Genomic DNA, 16,440 nt, shown 5'->3' on the forward strand with positions numbered 1-16,440 from the left:
TATTCAAGCTCAGACTTGGGTATGATGGTGGTGGCCACAGTGATGAAGACAAATAATTGTGAGCTGACATCTCACAGCCTGCCCCTCGCACTCAGCCGTTACCAGCCCCAACCTGATCGCATTCGGTACCAGGGGTCCATCCTCTCCACAATCAATTTGGAATAGTGGAGCCCGTTTCTGTAATGCTTTTATCGTTGGTTGGCACGATAAGATAGTCTGAACACCGAAATGGAGATGACCGAACCTGGCACGAACGAATGTTTAACGAGCAGACCATCTCAACCCAGTTGTCAAATCCTCCGAATGAATCTCTGCCATCGTTTTAGAAATCAATTTGTTGTCGATCAGGCCAGTAGAACTCGCCTTTCTGGCAACTTTGCAACAGCTCAGTTTGATACTTTCCGAAGTTGTGCTCAGCCGGGGCGCCAGGAGGCGCAAAAATTTAGACATTCATGGGGTACACATTGCAATAGCACAACAGTACATTTGTAGCCGCACAGCCATTTATCCGCACCTCTCCACTCACTGTAACGAATCCGATATCATCCGACACGCTTTCATCAGAGATGTCATTTGTCTCATTCATCCCCTCGTCTCCTTTGTGGCGCGGGTTTTCCGAGACATTCATGACAGTGTTGGGGAATCTTCCGCATCACAATAGCTTGATCGGGAAGGAGACTACAATCCCAAGACGAACAAACCAAACGTCTGGGCTAACAAACAACGCAAAAGCAAATATCAGGACGTACGTCGTAACGCATTCCCTCTCGCAATTATGCTCGATAAGATCGTGGAGCTTGCTCAGCCGACAAGTTCGTCCGTTGCAGTCGATCTTGAGAACGGCACACACAGTGGCGTTATTAAGCTGCGGGCAGACGAGCAAGAGTGCAAGCACTCACATAGTGTCTGCGGTCCATGTGCTGGTGCCCGCACCCGAACTCGTTGTAGGTAAGGAGGTGGTAGCACATAGTAAAAGTTGCAGATGCGAGAGTAGGAGGTATGAATGGTGAGTGCGCGTCAGGTAGTTATGGCCGCCTTAAATATGGACAACCCGTCCGGAAGATTATATGTCTAGGAGGACCGACGGCGTCGATTATCATCTGCTCTTTGCATGGTACAAAGATGAAGTACCACAACCGGAAGCATGTTTGCACTGATATTCCGGTGATGACGTCCCGGACGAAACACGCTACCCGTCTGGGAAGCCCAAGTGTGCGTCCCAAAGCTCGTCGGCTACAGCGCTGATGGCAATACCGATTCCACAACTCAGCAAAGCCCAGTATAGATCTTCGACGTTCTTCATAGGTGAATCGTCACTTGAGTTCATCATAAGGCTGACAACGCATCATGCGCCTTGTCTCTGGGCACCAGCCACGGGTCCAAGTTCGCAGAGCGCATATATGGCGAATGTCTTTCCGCTTTTGATGACTCAGGATAAGTAGAGCTTTGTCCCGTGGTCCAAATTGTCCGGTATGAATTCAACTCGTCCGGATATCGGCCTCTGGATGGTCCTGTGTTGATCATGTTCTTCGGACCTCGGAAACGGATTGCTGAGAGTGGAACTGGGGGAGACGACTGCTGTGAATACTCAGACGAACGGAAACCATTGAGGACGTAAAGACGAACTACTTCGCTCTAAAAGGACGAGAACAGCGGGATTCGTCGCGACTGAAATGGCATCGAAGTAGCAGCAATTTGTTAACGGAAACTCCAGGGGACGTCTGAAAGATATCGCCCCCATCTTTAGGCGCACAGTATAAGTTCAGCGTAGCCAAGCAGTGAGACCACAATCTGCGGGCGCGATGTGGAGAATGGGATAATTGTCGACCCTGGAAAAATGGAGATAGATGATGGAGTAGAGAGTGTCGCAAATACCAGCAACGAAGACTAGCACCTTCCGGTGCGCAGCGGCGAGCATAACCACTGATCGGGCGTTCGGTGCGATTGAGTTTCTCATTAGTCTTTGACGCCGCCGGGGATCTTGTCGGGAGGTCGTCGTCTTTTTGAAGCGCAACTCTAAATTACGGTGGGCGTGTGGAGGCGGAGCGTGAAATTTGATCGCGTCTGTGGCGTACCGTCAACTTCATGGTCTCGAATAACCCATACTTCAGATCTTCAGGGTGCGGCATTCGTCTTGTTTGTTGTCTGTCTTTCTTCCCGAAGGTGCATCCGGTCGTACACTTTGCAGCATTCATCAAGTGTGATCGGCCAGCATTTGGATTCCGCCCGCGCTATTCACATTGGCGATTCGGCATTGCGGCAGAATTCATGTAGAATTTACTCCCTCAGCAAAAGGTTTTTGTGCGACAAGGAGCGTTCATGGACGCGGCAGATGCCTATCGATAGCAACCACCCGACAGGGGGGCAACTGATAGCGAACGTCAGATACGGATATCCGAAGCCCGCAAGAGCGAAGGGTGAAGGAAGTATCTACCCTGCTCACAGGAGACTATTATCTCATCTGCTGAGCCGATCGCGAGCTAATTGTTGAATGGAGGAAGAGGGATCGTGGCAGAACGCGGTATGTGGGAGTCTAGGATCCAGATTCTCTCAATAGAAGAGCATTGGAAGGGTATTGTACGCTCATAGAACGGAAAAAATTATCAGGGAAGCAGCGCTGTGTTCTTTGCCTGCGGCATTGTATGTGACTTATATTATGATGTGTTCACTTTCAATCATATCTAAGCGTACTAGAGTCCTAGAATCGAGAAGTAGCAGTCCTGTCACAGCCTGTGGTACATGAAGACTTCAATTCCTGGGAGATAACTTATAACGTGGTGGTCGAACGTGAGTGAGTTATTTAAAAGAATGGTTCTCGGACACCAGTCATGACAGCATGTCAACAGCACTCGTTCTTTGATCTGTCACAAGGTTTATCTGAATCATCCTATACAGAAAGTGCGATGAGCAATTGTCCATCAGGGAGTTTGCGCTAGTTGTACCAACAGGTTATATTTGAAGGAGGAACGCTATGACTCTTCAGGTCTTATTAATTCGTGTGCAGATCAGTCGTATTTGCGCAGACATTCTTCTTTCTGCTCACCATGCGGATGCCCTTGCTCGGGATCTTCACATATAGGATGTTCTCTTGGCTCCAATTGGGGTTTGTGGGGAATGCCGCATCACTGAGAACACACGTGTTAGTCAAAAGGTCGGTAAAGCCGATCCGAGGCGAGTTTCAATTGATACCGCCCCATGAAAGCATGTACTGGCAGCGGCTGATATCATCATGCATCCACCATATCGATTGAATTTCCCGGATACACCAAGGATAACGGTCGCATTCTGATTATAGTCCTTCCTTTATCATGCTCCCGCTGCATCGTGATCTTGGATTTGGACAACGGCTTTCTTGACAAAATGGATGTTCCTAGGTGAGAATTTGCGTATCCAGTAAGCCCGATCTGCCTAAGACCATTGTTTTCAATCCTGAAGCTTTTCCTAGCTTTGCCTTTCTCGACACTGGCGGCCTGCGAAAGCGCCAGTCGTGGTGTTTGGCGGACGCGCTCATTAACTGTCGGTGGTCCGGGCTGGCCGCATCCGCTCTCATCCGCTGCATAGAAAGATGATGAGGAGGTACCGGCGTTCCTCCTCCGATGTTCTCGGAACCAGATTGTTTGCTGGTGAGTTCTCACGCAATTCGCCCCGACACTTGCCCACAGCCACTATTCACTCCAGGTCCACATAACTGTCTCATTGTGGAAAATTGAACGTCGCTATAACAAGATACAGGGCGTGGCTGAGGAGGAGACAGTGTCCACCTTATCTAGAGTCCAGGAAAGGTGAGCTGGCCTGGCTTTTTTTGGCCCCACGTTTAGCTCTATTCTCGACCCACCAGCGGGACTGTGCAGACGCAAGCTCACAGCCAAACTACTCGGATCCCCGGACGATCAGGTTCGGGAGAGCGTCGAGTTGGTGTAGACTTGGATTGAATGTCGTCACAAGCCACATAGGAGCATTGACCTCGTAGACTCGCTTGCCATCGAGATTTCGACGAGGGGTTATATTAGCAGTAGCAGATGTGTTTCGAGGTCGACGTCACACAATCCTGGGGCCAGCATATATCCTGATTATAGCTTGGCTAAATTGTAGTCTCTGAGTTTCTGCCACTCTCGGTAGCTCTTGGAGTGTGCAATAACTGCATCCTCTCTGACTTGATTCTTCAAAGCCTTGACATGTGGACCTAGGAAAGTGGGCGACCTGAACTAGCGGTTATCCGAGTCTCAACTCTATGAGCAAGGCAGGTCGGAAGCAGACTTTTGGTTCCCGACTTAAAGTGGTAGCACGTCACGCTGCCGGTGAACTTGATCACCACGCTTTCGACGCGACTCTCTTCTTCAGGCCTCACTAGATCTCAGGCTTTGAATCGGCCACAAACGGACAGCGACATCTTGCTTGATTATCTGCAAGAGCAACCAGCCCGGAAATGCTGTGTATCAGTCGCGCGGCATTGCTAGGGTTGATTCGAAATCCTTCTCAATGGCCGCTTGTTGACACTTCATGGGGGCTTGAAGGTACCCGGATCATCATGTGAAGCCATTGTTCCTTGCTACAACATACCTCGCTGCAAGCACTTCAGCGCGAGTGAGTTAGACAATCGTGTTCACCAAATACACCGTATTCACTTGGAAACAGCAAAACATGGAATCAGCTGCATTGAAGGGAGTAGCAGCGTCTGCTGATCACCATCGTATGACCTAGTCGCTAATTAGTTCGCAGACACCTACATTTACATTTTACTTCTACCGGCCACTATACTAGGGTAAATCATGAAGCGCAGTATTATCGTAACAGCGATTGTGTAGTGGAAACTCGTCCCAAGCACTGACAATTGCTATCAGGTCAAGAATATGGAGTTCAATTACACCGCATCTGCTCCACCTTCATCTAAGATCGAAACACACGTGGATGGATCTGATAGGAAGTATTGGTGGTTTATTGACAAAGCAGAAGAAGAGAAGTTTGGACCAGATGCTTACTTGCACGTCGCAAGTTCTATCCCAACCACCGATAACCATTGACATGTCGTGTTGTGTATAAATCAGCATTCGACATGGAGAGCTTTGTTGGAATCTCACTGATCAGTCCAATGAGACTCCGGTGAGATATACATCTGCACTGTACTTTCTCTGCGCGATTGCCAATCATGAGACTAGATTAAACTTCAACGTTGGTCTCTGGATCGTCGAAGCGTGTGGCAGGCATGATGTCCCATATTTTCTGTACTCACGAGGCTCACGCTTGCCGACAGATTATATGACACATAGACACTCATGCCAACACTCACACGAGTGACGGAGATTGTTCATATGAGATTGCAAGTCCTCTGACATTTCCGGCTTCCTCGCTCCAACCTTTGGTGGACTTCAACTCCGTGATTGACACGTATATGGAGGTACGACGATTCGCATTTAAGGCATTACCGCTAAGTCTCGCCATGGTTGAAGGTTCATGAGTTCATGATACCAGCTTTCAAGATCTTCAAGTGTGCATCCCAGGTCCGCCGTTCACTTCCTTTCTACGTTCAGATCGATATATATATGAATGAGACAGATGGTTCTTGGTTGTGTTCATCGACATCGCGAGCTGTTCGATATGGTCAAGTCTATAGCGGATATTTACAATGAAATGGGGGCCTATAAGGAAGTTGTCTACAATCCCCCTGTCGACGCGAAGCTTGTCACAGAGACGCTGGTGCGACAGTTACTGGAATGTGCCGATTTCATACCTCATTATGCTGAGTTGATGGTGTTTTGTGAGTCTGCTTGAGATTATTGCTGTTTGGTATTTGTAATTTTTGCTTCACAGGGGCTAGATTGGGCAAAGAAATTGGGCTTGAAACTTACGTGGCCGTTCAGCGCTTCCAAGGAGTTCTCAGTAGTCTTATGCAGCACATCCAGTCCCATTCCTTCAGTGACATACCGTCTCCCATCCACAGAGCAGGTACGTGAGATTTACTGCCGCTTTTGAGGCATTTTAACGTCTGGCTTTCGCCATATAGCCTTGGATATTGACTTTCATGGTTTGGAATATGCAACCGAAGCTGGAATACACACATCCCAGCAATGTCTCCTCGGTAGTCGAGGGGAAGTACTCTCGATAATACAAGACTTGACCATGTTCACAAAAGAGGATGCAAAGAAAGTTTTCTGGTTGTCCAGGATGGCTGGAACTGGCAAATCAGCAATTGCACATACCATAGCCCGGTGGTCGCGTCAACGCGGAAGTCTTGGGTCTTGTTTTTGTTTTACTCTCGTGCAAAAGGGGGGCCACCGCAACAAGATATTCAGTACCATCGCGATAGACTTGGTCAATCGTAACCCTCTCGTGCGTCGGACATTGGCGCGACTCTACGAAGATGATAGGCTCAGATATACCGGAGACCCCACGCAGCAATGGAAGAAGTTTATCATGGAACCAATTAAGGAAGCTTGTAAGGCCACTCGTGCGCCCATATTGATTATTATCGACGCACAGGACGAAAGCGACGCGGGGGATACCCGTAAGCTGATACTTCAGGGGCTTTCCGCAGCTGCTGAGAGGCCGCCCAACATCCGCGTACTTATGACATCTCGTCCACTTCCCAACATCTACTGTGCTCTTCGTTATCAGCAGCATGTTCAACACGTCTCCTTAGATGGCGTTCCACCAGAATTGACCAGACGTGATGTGGAGCAGTATGTCGCTGCTAAGCTGGCAGATTTGCGCGTTTTTCAGGCGGAAGACTACGTCGCACTAGGACAAATGTTGAACGGTAATTTTGAATGGGCTCGTCTCTCCTGCGAATATATCACGGATAGAATGTCAATGGAGCCCAATCCTAGAATTCGCTTCGATGCCGTAATCGCTGCGACTTCTGGAACACGAAACCTATTGGATGATATGTATAAGCTCATTTTGACGCAGGTCATGCAGAGAGAGGGACGGTTGGATGCTCTTCTTGTGTTTTGCGCGGTGATGGGACAAGTACTGGCATTACTAGAACCACTCTCAATGGCATCGTTAGTTGCGATGCAAAGGCACGTTTCTCCAAAGGATAGCGTGGACGTGGAGTCGGTCATATGCTCTCTGGGGGCGCTTCTCACCGGCATCACGGATGACAAGACACCCATTCGGCCGTTGCACCCATTGTTCTACGAGTTTCTAATGGACAAGGGTCGGTGCGGTGAATTTTTCATACAAATTTCTGCGACGCACCACCAAAGTCTGGCCTTGAGCTCACTCCGCGTCATGAAAAAACGAACTCTGTTTCAATATTTGCCATCTGGAGAGCTCTTACCTGCCCAACTCAGCTGTGACCGATTTGAAGGCACACGTAGAGAGGTACATCTCCTCGGAGTTGCAATACTCCTGCAAATTCTGGACGGTTCATCAAAAGAGCAAAATTTGAGCCTTCCCTTGCAATGGATATCGAATACTTTTTCGCCAATGAGCGCGTGCTTTTCTACCTCGAGGTGTTAAGTCTTACCCAGAGCCTTAGCGGTACGGCAAGGGCGCTAGCATCGATTGTACCGTGGTTCAGGGTATGTCGATCCTTAGTCCGGTATCCAGGAGATTTAACACCATTATTACAGGATTATGGGAACAGTACTCAGGCCTGGAATGCCATAACGGACATGGAACAATTCGCGCAAACGTTCACAACGACAATGCAACGAAGTACACCCCACCTTTATTTATCAGCTCTACCGTTTGCCTCGACCGCGACCCAAGCAATTCAAAGATTCACTGCTAAATTTCCTGGTGCGATTAGAACCGTCACTAAGTCGGTGGATAAAGGGCTATCTCTGCAGAAAGTGCTTCATGGTCATACCGGCTGGGTCACCTCTGTCGCTATCTCGCACGATGAGCGAATCGTGTCCGGTTCGTATGACATGACCATTCAAGTATGGGATGCAGACGTGGGACAGCAATTAGGCTTGCCTCTCAAACGCAATAAAGGCTGGATCTTGTCCATCGCAATCTCGCAGGATGGGCAGCGGATCGTCTCCGGTGCATCTGACAGTATCATCCGAATATGGAATGCGTACACAGGGCAGCAACTTGGCTCGCCTCTCAAAGGCCACAACAGCTGGGTCAGAGCGGTCGTATTTTCACATGACGGGGGGCGAATTATATCCGGCTCAGCTGACAAGACCATTCGAATATGGGACGCGTACACAGGGCAGCAACTAGGTTCGCCTCTCAAAGGCCACACACACTGGGTCCAATGTGTTGCGATCTCGTACGATGGGACACGAATCGTGTCTGGTTCAGCTGACACGACCATCCGAGTGTGGGATGCGGGCAGAAGGCAGCAAATTGGCCCGCCTCTCACAAGGCACACTCACTTGGTCAGATCTGTAGCAATCTCACACGATGGATAGAGAATTGTATCTGGTTCGGCTGACAAGACCATTCGAGTGTGGGACGCAAAAACGGGGCAGCAACTGGGCATGCCTCTCAATGGCCACACGGAGCTTGTCAGATCTGTCGCAATCTCATACAACGATCGGCGAATCGTGTCTGGTTCGTATGACAAGACCATCCGAGTGTGGGACGCGGATACGAGGAAACAACTGGGCCCGCCTCTTGAAGGCCATACAGCATATGTCACATCTGTCGCAATATCGCGCGATGGGCAGCGAATTGTGTCTGATTCAGACGACCTGACAATTGGAGTGTGGGACACAACTGATAGTCTGCCTGCTGTACTGGGTCCCGACCCAGCTCATAGATCGGTCACAGAAGCCTGCTCCGGGGAACACTTTAGTGTCCCTTAATGAGATGTTGCAGCTGGATCTCAGTCGATTAACACATGGAGAAGCCTGGAATGAATGTTATGATTCAGATAGCCTGTAATTGATTGGCTGAGGATAAAGCTATTCGTGTATCTGTATATAGGCCCACTGTAAAATTTGTGTACTCTGTAACCTGAAGCAAAAACGGCACGTCATGGATATCTATTCCGAGTTGGATGCTAATTGCGCGCTAAGGCTGGGACAGGAGGTCTGTAGCCCATAATGCTGGCACTTGCATGATTCAAGGTCACATGCATTCAAGCGAGTTCCTAAATACTCCCAGACAATTAGTTGTGCGTCTTGTTTGATAGAAGTACTGCTTAGCTATAGTACTTTAGTGAACGTTCTGGCCCGCAAGGTGAAGTTGAATAAAGGATGGGGTGGGGATGAAGGAAGCAGCGCGTAGCTCGTATATCAAGGATTATGATAGAACTTGATGTGCAGAGTATCACCGTATTTCCAGAATATGCGACCTTTGACTCCTTCAAGTTTGAGCTTCAAGTAGGGCGCCAGCCGCAGGGTCGCTCGCCATTGCTCTCGGCGAGAACAGACTCGGGAACATCTAATTAGCGCCCATGTAGTCGAATTTGCTTACCGCCATGACACCTCCGAGCCACCTCCGAGTTGGCTATGGTCCAATGCGCAGACGACACCCTGCAACAAGCTATATATCACCTGCAGCTTACTGTAACTTGATAAGAACTGCTTTCTGCTGATCATGAACCATGCTTGGATGCTCTTTTACCAGTAGCACTTTATGGAAGCCGGCGAGTAGTATCCAGATGCATCATCTCAAGCCACAGTACTAATCTGCATAGCTCTTAGTTCATAATTGATTCGAGTCCGAGTCACATGAATATTTACATATGTGGATCACGCCATCTTCGTATAAAGACAATATCTATCATGCGGAACTTCATCGCATTCAAAGGACTGGAAGCAAGATGCTTGTGTATGCAGCGTGCCATTATCGCCGGCTGATGTAGTATTTCCTCCGACGGGCGCTGTAACTTTCCTATCATGGGGCGAATCATTAAGGATGTAGGCAGCAATCGCCCACGCAAAATTCTCTTGGCAGCGCCTAACAACCCATTTATTCACTGGTCCTTCAACAGCTATCTGGTACCTGTTCTTCTACAGCCCCGCTGGCGCACCTATTCTATAACTGTGCCCTATTTGTGTTGCTGAGTTAATTTACAAACAGACTGGCTTTATCTGATTTTGATCCGCTTGAGCTACTCGATGGACGATGGGACACCCCATTTATCTGGCGTGGTTACGATAACAAATGCTCGCTATCGTAATAGAGTGAAGATGCGCAACAATAACGACGCCGAACCATTGATATGCGTCGTTCCGAACTTGTCTGAGGTTCCCAAAGCAGAGCTGGTGCGGTGTCCGTGAATTAGTCCATGATGTTGTTACCGCACTGACTACTGGGAATATTGTGTAGTGGAGACTCGTCCCCAGCACTGACGATCGGTATCAGGTCAAGAATATGGAGTTTGAATACACCGCATCCGCCCCACCTTCAGCCAGGATTGAAACACACGTGGATGGATCTGATAGGGAGTATTGGTGGTTTATTGAGAAGGCAGAGGAAGAGAAGTTCGGACCAGATGCTTACTTGTATGTTGGAAATTTTATTCTAGCCACTGGTGATCGTTTACATCTCGTAACGTCTCTCAATTAGCATCCGACATGGAGAGCTCTGTTGGCATCTCATTGATCAGTCCCACGAGACTCCGGTGAGTGTATACCTGCACTGTACGTTCTCAGTGCCATTGCTAATCACGAAACCAGATTGAACTTCATCACTGGTCTCCGGATCGTCGAAGTGTTTGGAAAGTATGACTTTGGTCTGTTGCACACTCACATGGCTCACGCTTGCTGGCAGATTATACAACATGTTGATCCTGATGCAAGCGCTCACACTAGTGACGGAGAGCGTTTAGCTTCAGCGGCTGCAAGTCTTCCAATTTTCCCGGCCTCATCGCTTAAGCCATTGGCGGATTTCAAGTCTGCGATTGACGCAAATGTAGAGGTGTGATTTCTCATGCGTTAGGTGTTACTGCCGACTCTGATCATTGGTGAAGGTTCATGTACCCACGACGCCGATTTTTGACATCTTCAAGTGTGCGTCTGAGGTCGGTTATGTCACACTCTGGATCAGTTAAGATTATTGACAATTAAACAGATGATTCTCACTCATGTCCATCGACATGAGGAGTTGTTTGATCTGCTCAAGTCTATAGCGGATATCTATGGTGAATTGGTAGCTGATAAAGAATTTCTTGGTGATTGTCGTATTGCAGCGGAACTTGTTGTGGAGAAGCTGGCGCGACAATTATTGGAATGTGCCGATTTTATAACTCACTATTCGGAGAAATTAGTGTTCTGTAGGTTTGCTATAGAAAATTCTCATCTTGCATTTCTAAATTTTGATACAAAGGGAATAAATTGGGCAAGGATGCCGATCGTGAAACTTGCGCAAGCGTTCAGCACTTTCAAGAAATCCTCAATAGTTTCATGCAGGATATCCGGCGCCATACTTTCAATGAGAAGTCGCCTACCGTTTACAGAGGTGGTACGTAAGATCGATGTCCTTTCGGTACAGTGTGTGATATCCAACTTCTATAATATAGTTCTCGACATCGACTTGAGCGGCTTGGAGTATACCAGCGCAGCTGGAGTAAATGAATCCAAGCAATGTCTTCCTGGTAGTCGAAGGGAAGTCCTCTCGGAAATCCAAGACTGGATTCATATCACGCGAGAGGATTCGAAGAAAGTGTTCTGGTTGTCCGGGATGGCCGGGAAGGGCAAATCAGCGATTGCGCATACTATAGCCCGCTGGGCGGATGAACGTGGAAATCTCGGGTCTTGCTTTTGCTTTGATCGCACACGAAAGGGGGATCACCACAGCAAGATACTTAGCACCATCACGATAGATTTGGCTCATCGTAGCCCTCTCGCACGTCGGGCGTTGGCGCGTACACTAAACGAAGAGAATGAGCTCCGCCATACTAGGGACCTTACGCAACAATGGACAAAGCTAATCATAGAACCACTCAGAGCAATGTCAGATGCGACTCGCACACCCGTATTGATCGTCATTGATGCTCTGGACGAGAGCGGTGAGGAGGGTACCCGTGAGCTATTACTTCAGCTGTTCTCTGGCAAGCACACTATATCCTCAAACCCTTTCCCTCCGAATTTCCGTATACTCATCACCGCTCGTCCCATTCCCGACATTTACGACGCTCTTCACGATCAGCAGTATATCAAGCACGTCTCGTTGGATGACGTTGCACCAGAGTCCACTGGACGTGATGTGGAGCAGTATGTCGCTGTAAAACTAGGAGATCTACGTGTCTTTCAGGTACAAGACTACGCGATGCTTGCACGGAAGTCGGACGGTATCTTCGAATGGGCTCGCCTCTCATGTGAATATATCACGAAAAGAAGTTCAATAGGGCCCAATCCCAGGAGTCGCTACGATGCTGTAATCGCAGGAACGTCCACCCAAAAAAACCTATTGGACAAGATGTACAGGCTGATCTTGACAGAAGCCATGCCCATTGAAGAGCATGTGGATGCTCTTCCTGTGTTTCGTTCTGTTATGGGACAAGTTCTCGCACTATTGGAGCCGCTTTCGAGAGCATCATTGACCACAATGCGGCGACACATTTCTTCGAAGGATGGCGCGGATGTAGAATCGGTAATACGCCCTCTAGGAGCGCTCCTCACTGGCATTTCTGATGACCAAACGCCTATTCGACCACTACATGCATCCTTTTATGACTTCCTAACTGACAAAGGTCGGAGTGGCGAATTTTTTGTTGAAGTGTCCGCGATCCACCACCAAAGTTTGGCCTTTAGTTCGCTTCGCGTCATGAAAGACGAATTACATTTCAATATTTGCCATCTAGAGAACTCTTACCTTCCAAATTCAGCCGTGACTGATCTTGAGGAACGCATAGTAAAGTATATCTCTCCAGAGTTGCAGTATGCTTGCCGTTTTTGGACCTCCCATGTCAAATCAACGAGATTTGAGCCATATCTTGCGGCAGAAATCGAGCACTTCCTCGCCAATGAGCGCATACTCTTCTACCTCGAGGTGCTGAGTCTCACTCAGACTCTGATTGGTACAGCACTGTCTTCGATAATTCCCTGGTTCCAGGTGCGTCGCTTGTTTGACCTAGCTGATACAAAGTTAACATCATCATGACAGTGTCATGACAATGCACGGGCTAGCAGTCTCATTGCGGATATAGATCAATTTGTACAGAAGTTTACGGCAACAATTCTGCGAAGCACGCCGCATCTTTACCTTTCGGCTCTCCCATCTGCCCCAACGTTATGCCTGACATTTCAAAGACTCATAGCCAAGTTTCCCGGGGCGATCAAAATCTGGGCTGGATCGATGAAGGTGTGGCCATCACTTCAGAAAGTGATCTACGGGCATACTGAGGAGGTCTGCTCCGTTGCAATCTCGCATGACGGGCGACAAATCGTGTCTGGGTCATTTGACAACACTATCCGGGTCTGGGACGCGGACACGGGGCAGCAACTTGGCCCTCCTCTTAGAGGTCATACGAATTCAGTTAGATCTATCGTAATCTCACACGATGGGCGGCGAATCGTGTCTGGCTCGAGGGACAAGACCATTCGGATCTGGGATGCGGATACAGGGCAACAGCTGGGCTTACCTCTCAGAGGTCATATGAGCTGGGTTACATCTGTCGTCATTTCTTGTGACGGGCGGTGGATCGTGTCAGGTTCAGCTGACAAGACTATCCGAGTCTGGGATGCTAACACGGGGCAGCAACTGGGCTTGTCGCTCGAAGGTCATACAGACTGTGTCACATCCGTCGCAATCTCGCACGACGGGCGACGGATCGTGTCCGGTTCGTACGATAATACTATCCGAGTATGGACCGTGGACACAAGACAGCAAATCGGCTTACCTCTTAAGGGTCATACGGGCTGTGTTACATCTGTCGCGATTTCACGCGACGGACGGCGAATCGTGTCTGGCTCGTACGACAAAACCATTCGACTGTGGAACACGGATACGGGACAGCAATTAGGCAAACCTCTGGAAAGCCACAAGCACTGGGTTACATCCGTCGCAATTTCGCAGGATGGACGACGAATTGCGTCTGGTTCGAGGGATAAGACTATCCTAGTGTGGGACGCGGAGACGAGACAACAACTCAGCTTGCCTCTCAAAGGCCATACGGGCTGGGTCGCATCTGTCGCAATCTCTCACGATGGACGGCGAACCGTGTCTGGTTCACATGATAACACTATCCAAGTCTGGGACGCGGACACAGGACCGCAACTGGGTAAGCCTCTTGAAGGCCATTTGGACCGCATCACATCTGTTGTAATCTCACATGACGGGCGGCGAATCGTGTCTGGTTCAGATGACTACACCATCCGAATCTGGGACGTTATTACGGGGCAGCAAGTGGGCTTGCCTCTCAAAGGCCATCTAGGTTGGGTGATATCTGTTGTGATCTCGCACGATGGACGGTGGATCGTGTCTGGTTCGTATGACAAGACCATTAGAGTGTGGGACACACATACAGGACAGCAAGTGGGCTTACCTCTTGAGGGCCATACCCTCTGGGTCACATCTGTCGCAATGTCGCGCGATGGCTGGAAAATTGTGTCCGGTTCGTATGACAACACCATTCGAGTATGGGACGTGGGCACGGGGCAGCAACTAGGCTTGCCTCTCAAAGGTCATATGGACTGCATCACATCTGTTGCAATCTCACACGACGGGCGGCGAATCGTGTCTGGTTCCGATGACAAGACTGTCCGAGTGTGGGACGCAATCACAGGGGAGCAGCTGGGCTCACCTCTGAAGGGTCATACAGAGTCGGTCAGATCTGTCGCAATCTCATATGACGGGCGGCGAATCGTGTCTGGCTCAGCTGACAAGACTATCCGAATATGGGATGCGGACATGGGTCAGCAACTAGGCTTGCCTCTCGAAGGTCACACAGAGTCAGTTTTGTCTGTCGTAATCTCGCACGACGGGCGGCGGATCGTATCTGGTTCGGTTGATAAAACCATCCGAGTATGGGACGCAGATGTAGGGAAGCAACTGGGCTTACCTCTTGAAGGTCATACACGCTCAATCAGATCCATCGCAATCTCGCATGATGGACGGCAAATCGTGTCCGGCTCGCACGACAAGATCATTCGAGTGTGGAATATCATCAACCGTATGTGTTTATCCCATAGTAGTGTTTAGAGATTCACTGATAAGCCTGACTGTGTAGCAGTCGTGACCCCAATAGATGAAGTTGTACGCCTGTGTGAGACGCCAATTCCCGCCGAGATTGATGACATGCCGCCGAATCTAACGCCATCCGCGATCACGAACCTACAGACCCCACTCATCTCACGCATCCTTAGTTATTTATGCAGCATAGCAGACTGGAGACACAAAAGAGGGCCCCAATTGATTCAACACACGCCAGCCCTAGGAGACTTAGATCATCGCAGAAAACAGTTGAGTCGGCGAATGGCTTGCACTTGCGACTTCCATAGTTCAAACCAAACCTCGAATATTGATGCTGCTGTTCTGTGTCATCGCCCCATATGCTTCTCATCCAATCCGACACATGCCTTACATATTTCGTCTTCGTTTTGGGGAGACTCCCCACCTTCATCTATCTTACCCGATCAGGAGGGCTGGGTTATTGGTCCTGAAGGTCAGTTGCTGCTCTGGGTCCCGATCTACTATATGGACCTATCGCGGACATACGCCCCGGGCAATGGTTTGGTGATCCCGAATGACGGTTTACAGCTGGATCTGAGTCGATTCACGCATGGGGAAGCTTGGCATAAGTGTTATGACCCTGCTGGAGTGTAATCGCGCGCATTCATAGACTGGAGATAGGTTTCTGCTATGAATAGCTCGTGTGCAGGCAATGTTTGTTGTATATGTACGTATTCTCTGCGATTGAACCTCGTTTATGGGTACTGAACTAAGGCCAAGACTACACAAACCGAAATTAATAGACAGCTACTCACTGCTAAGACTTAAACTCAATGTGTAGGAGACTCTTGGATGGTCGCAGATGAAGGTTGAAGGTCATGGCCACCAACCGTGTGACTGTTGCGGTGTTGTGCCGGTCGCCGACTTGTCGTGGTTCATAACAGGCTATAACCCTTGCTCTCCGAGCAAACTTAAAGGAACTTGTGACAAGTTGGTGACAAGTTGGTGACCAGCACAATACTACTAGGAGGAGACACCTCTTGTATTTGCTTGTGCTTTCACAATGGGAATGTAAAACATGCTCTGAGACATTTCTACCAGTAGCTTCCCTGAATCAGCTCTCTAAGCTATCAGCAAAAACCAGGACTGTAGTTATTTAATTACAAGTGAATATAAACCTTGTTGAATGAATAGTGAGATGCACCTACAAGTTCTATGTGTTACAGCGTGAGGGGGGGGGGTTCTTTTTCTTCTCCTAACTATTCGTTGTTGACCCTGTAACTGTATGACTGATCCCATCACTTGATGTGTTTCACCTACATCAGTGTTTCATATCTATCATGTTCCACCTACATCATGTTTTACTTACATCACGTTGATAAGACTCTGTTGCTTCTAGGCTTGGAAACGGTTGTTCTATAT

At 48.9% G+C, this 16,440-nt stretch overlaps 2 protein-coding genes across 2 annotated transcripts; both read left to right on the top strand.

Annotated features, from left to right (window-relative positions):
• Positions 1–5,595: 5,595 nt before the first annotated feature.
• On the top strand, positions 5,596–8,762 carry FIBRA_02620 (uncharacterized protein; the record flags this gene model as incomplete). Its single annotated transcript, XM_012324477.1, has 7 exons — positions 5,596–5,755; positions 5,809–5,943; positions 6,002–7,156; positions 7,293–7,323; positions 7,379–7,523; positions 7,575–8,333; positions 8,367–8,762. The coding sequence occupies 7 exons, from the start codon at positions 5,596–5,598 to the stop codon at positions 8,760–8,762; spliced, it is 2,781 nt and encodes a 926-aa protein (XP_012179867.1).
• Positions 8,763–10,022: 1,260 nt separating this feature from the next.
• Positions 10,023–15,672, top strand: FIBRA_02621 (uncharacterized protein; the record flags this gene model as incomplete). The annotated part of the gene is made up of 11 exons (XM_012324478.1): positions 10,023–10,169; positions 10,234–10,409; positions 10,474–10,528; positions 10,584–10,628; positions 10,678–10,824; positions 10,877–10,927; positions 10,978–11,179; positions 11,233–11,367; positions 11,426–12,960; positions 13,012–15,019; positions 15,077–15,672. The coding sequence occupies 11 exons, from the start codon at positions 10,023–10,025 to the stop codon at positions 15,670–15,672; spliced, it is 5,097 nt and encodes a 1,698-aa protein (XP_012179868.1).
• Between the last annotated feature and the right edge of the window lie 768 nt (positions 15,673–16,440).

Source organism: Fibroporia radiculosa (genome assembly GCF_000313525.1).
Source record: "Fibroporia radiculosa TFFH 294 genomic supercontigs, scaffold1367, whole genome shotgun sequence".
NCBI classification, from domain to species: Eukaryota; Fungi; Basidiomycota; class Agaricomycetes; order Polyporales; family Fibroporiaceae; genus Fibroporia; species Fibroporia radiculosa.